This window comes from Perkinsus marinus (assembly GCF_000006405.1).
Source record: "Perkinsus marinus ATCC 50983 genomic scaffold scf_1104296951048, whole genome shotgun sequence".
NCBI lineage: Eukaryota > Perkinsozoa > Perkinsida > Perkinsidae > Perkinsus > Perkinsus marinus.
Window position 1 is genome coordinate 1 of NW_003209440.1, and position 1,414 is coordinate 1,414.

The following is a 1,414-nucleotide window of genomic DNA, read 5'->3' on the forward strand; positions in this document are numbered from 1 at the left end:
CTCGTGATGGCGTCGTGGACCAGTAAGATATACCTCTTACGAGTTAAGACACGAGTAGATCCTTGTTCAGCTTCGTCTCGTTGATAGGGTCCGACAATATCGGCTCCGCAAACTTGCCAGATAGACTTCGTTGCCAGGGCTTGGACAGATCTTGATACATAATTAAGTCCACGGTATGCCTTAGATCGTAGGCAGGGGATACAAGAGGCGTTCACCCAATCAGATACTTGTTGTCGATGATCGTCAGTGATTTTAGCATCCCAATCTGTTGTAGCTTCAGTGATCTTCCGCCAGATAAGTCGACCAACCATTGTGTGCTCTAGAACAAGCCCGAGAGGATCATATAGAGATAGGAGATAGGAACTAGCCTTCCTTTTAGTGATACAGTCTTCTTCAGATAGTCGATCTGCTTCGTAAACAGCATGTAGAAGATCAGAGGATCGACGAAATAGATAGCCAAGTAATTTCTTCAGTGCCTCGGGCTGATCTTGATGTTGTTCATCGACCCATGATGTGAAGTTCTTGTTGGGATCGAATAGTTTATGATGTCCCTCGTAGATGTGTGCAGCAAAGCTGTAGCAGTCGATAGTGTGTGATCTAGATAAACCACCGATGTAGACGTCGTCAACGAACCAGACCATCGATATCACGATAGGGACTTGTGGTCCGAATCGGTTCCAGTCGACATTATCGTTAGTGGGGCATAAGAGGACATTCATCAGATCTTCTGTGGGTAGATTCCAACCAGGAACTGTCGATGTAGGCGGTCTCGATGGTTCTCGAGCTTTAGCGATCAAAATAACTTGATAGATCTCGTCAGACATGTCGTTGATATCAGTCTCCAACATAGCTGGCGCACAAGTAGATCCAAAGCTGACTCGATTCCACAATAGAGTGAAATTGCCGATGCAAGTATATCCGATAAACGGAATATCCATTGGATCCGCGAACATTTCACAAAATGCTTTGGATATATCAGCTGATATCATATACTCCATTGATCTTACCGATAGTAAAGTACCAACTAGATTATGTTGAGTTGATCCTCCTCGATTCGAGAATCGATTTAGAACTCGATAATCTAGTACAATCCTACACGGAGTAGTGCAGTGATCCTTACGAAACACCATATGGCTCGGCGTATAGTGGATAGGCTTAGGTACGATAGATCCTGCCATAGATGTACCTTCATGTAGAACACGCCAGATAGCTTGACAACGTTCAGATGATGGTGGGATTGTATAGTTGCCGATAGAGTTGTCTTGGACAATACCACAGTACTTCCGGTCGATGAAGGTCTTCAGGGATTGGTGAAATAGATCCTTTTCCTCGGGTGATAGTCGTTGGACTGAAGCCGCTCCTCGGCGCGCCGCGATCCTAAAGTTGTGATCGGGCCTGTCTGATGATAACCATG

The 1,414-nt window shown here is 45.3% G+C and overlaps 1 protein-coding gene across 1 annotated transcript; it reads right to left on the reverse strand.

Moving 5' to 3' along the window:
* Positions 1-227: 227 nt before the first annotated feature.
* On the reverse strand, positions 228-848 carry Pmar_PMAR003792 (hypothetical protein; the record flags this gene model as incomplete). The annotated part of the gene is made up of 1 exon (XM_002777831.1): positions 228-848. A coding segment is annotated over one exon (621 nt), but the record flags the coding sequence as incomplete, so codon positions are not given.
* Positions 849-1,414: the final 566 nt, after the last annotated feature.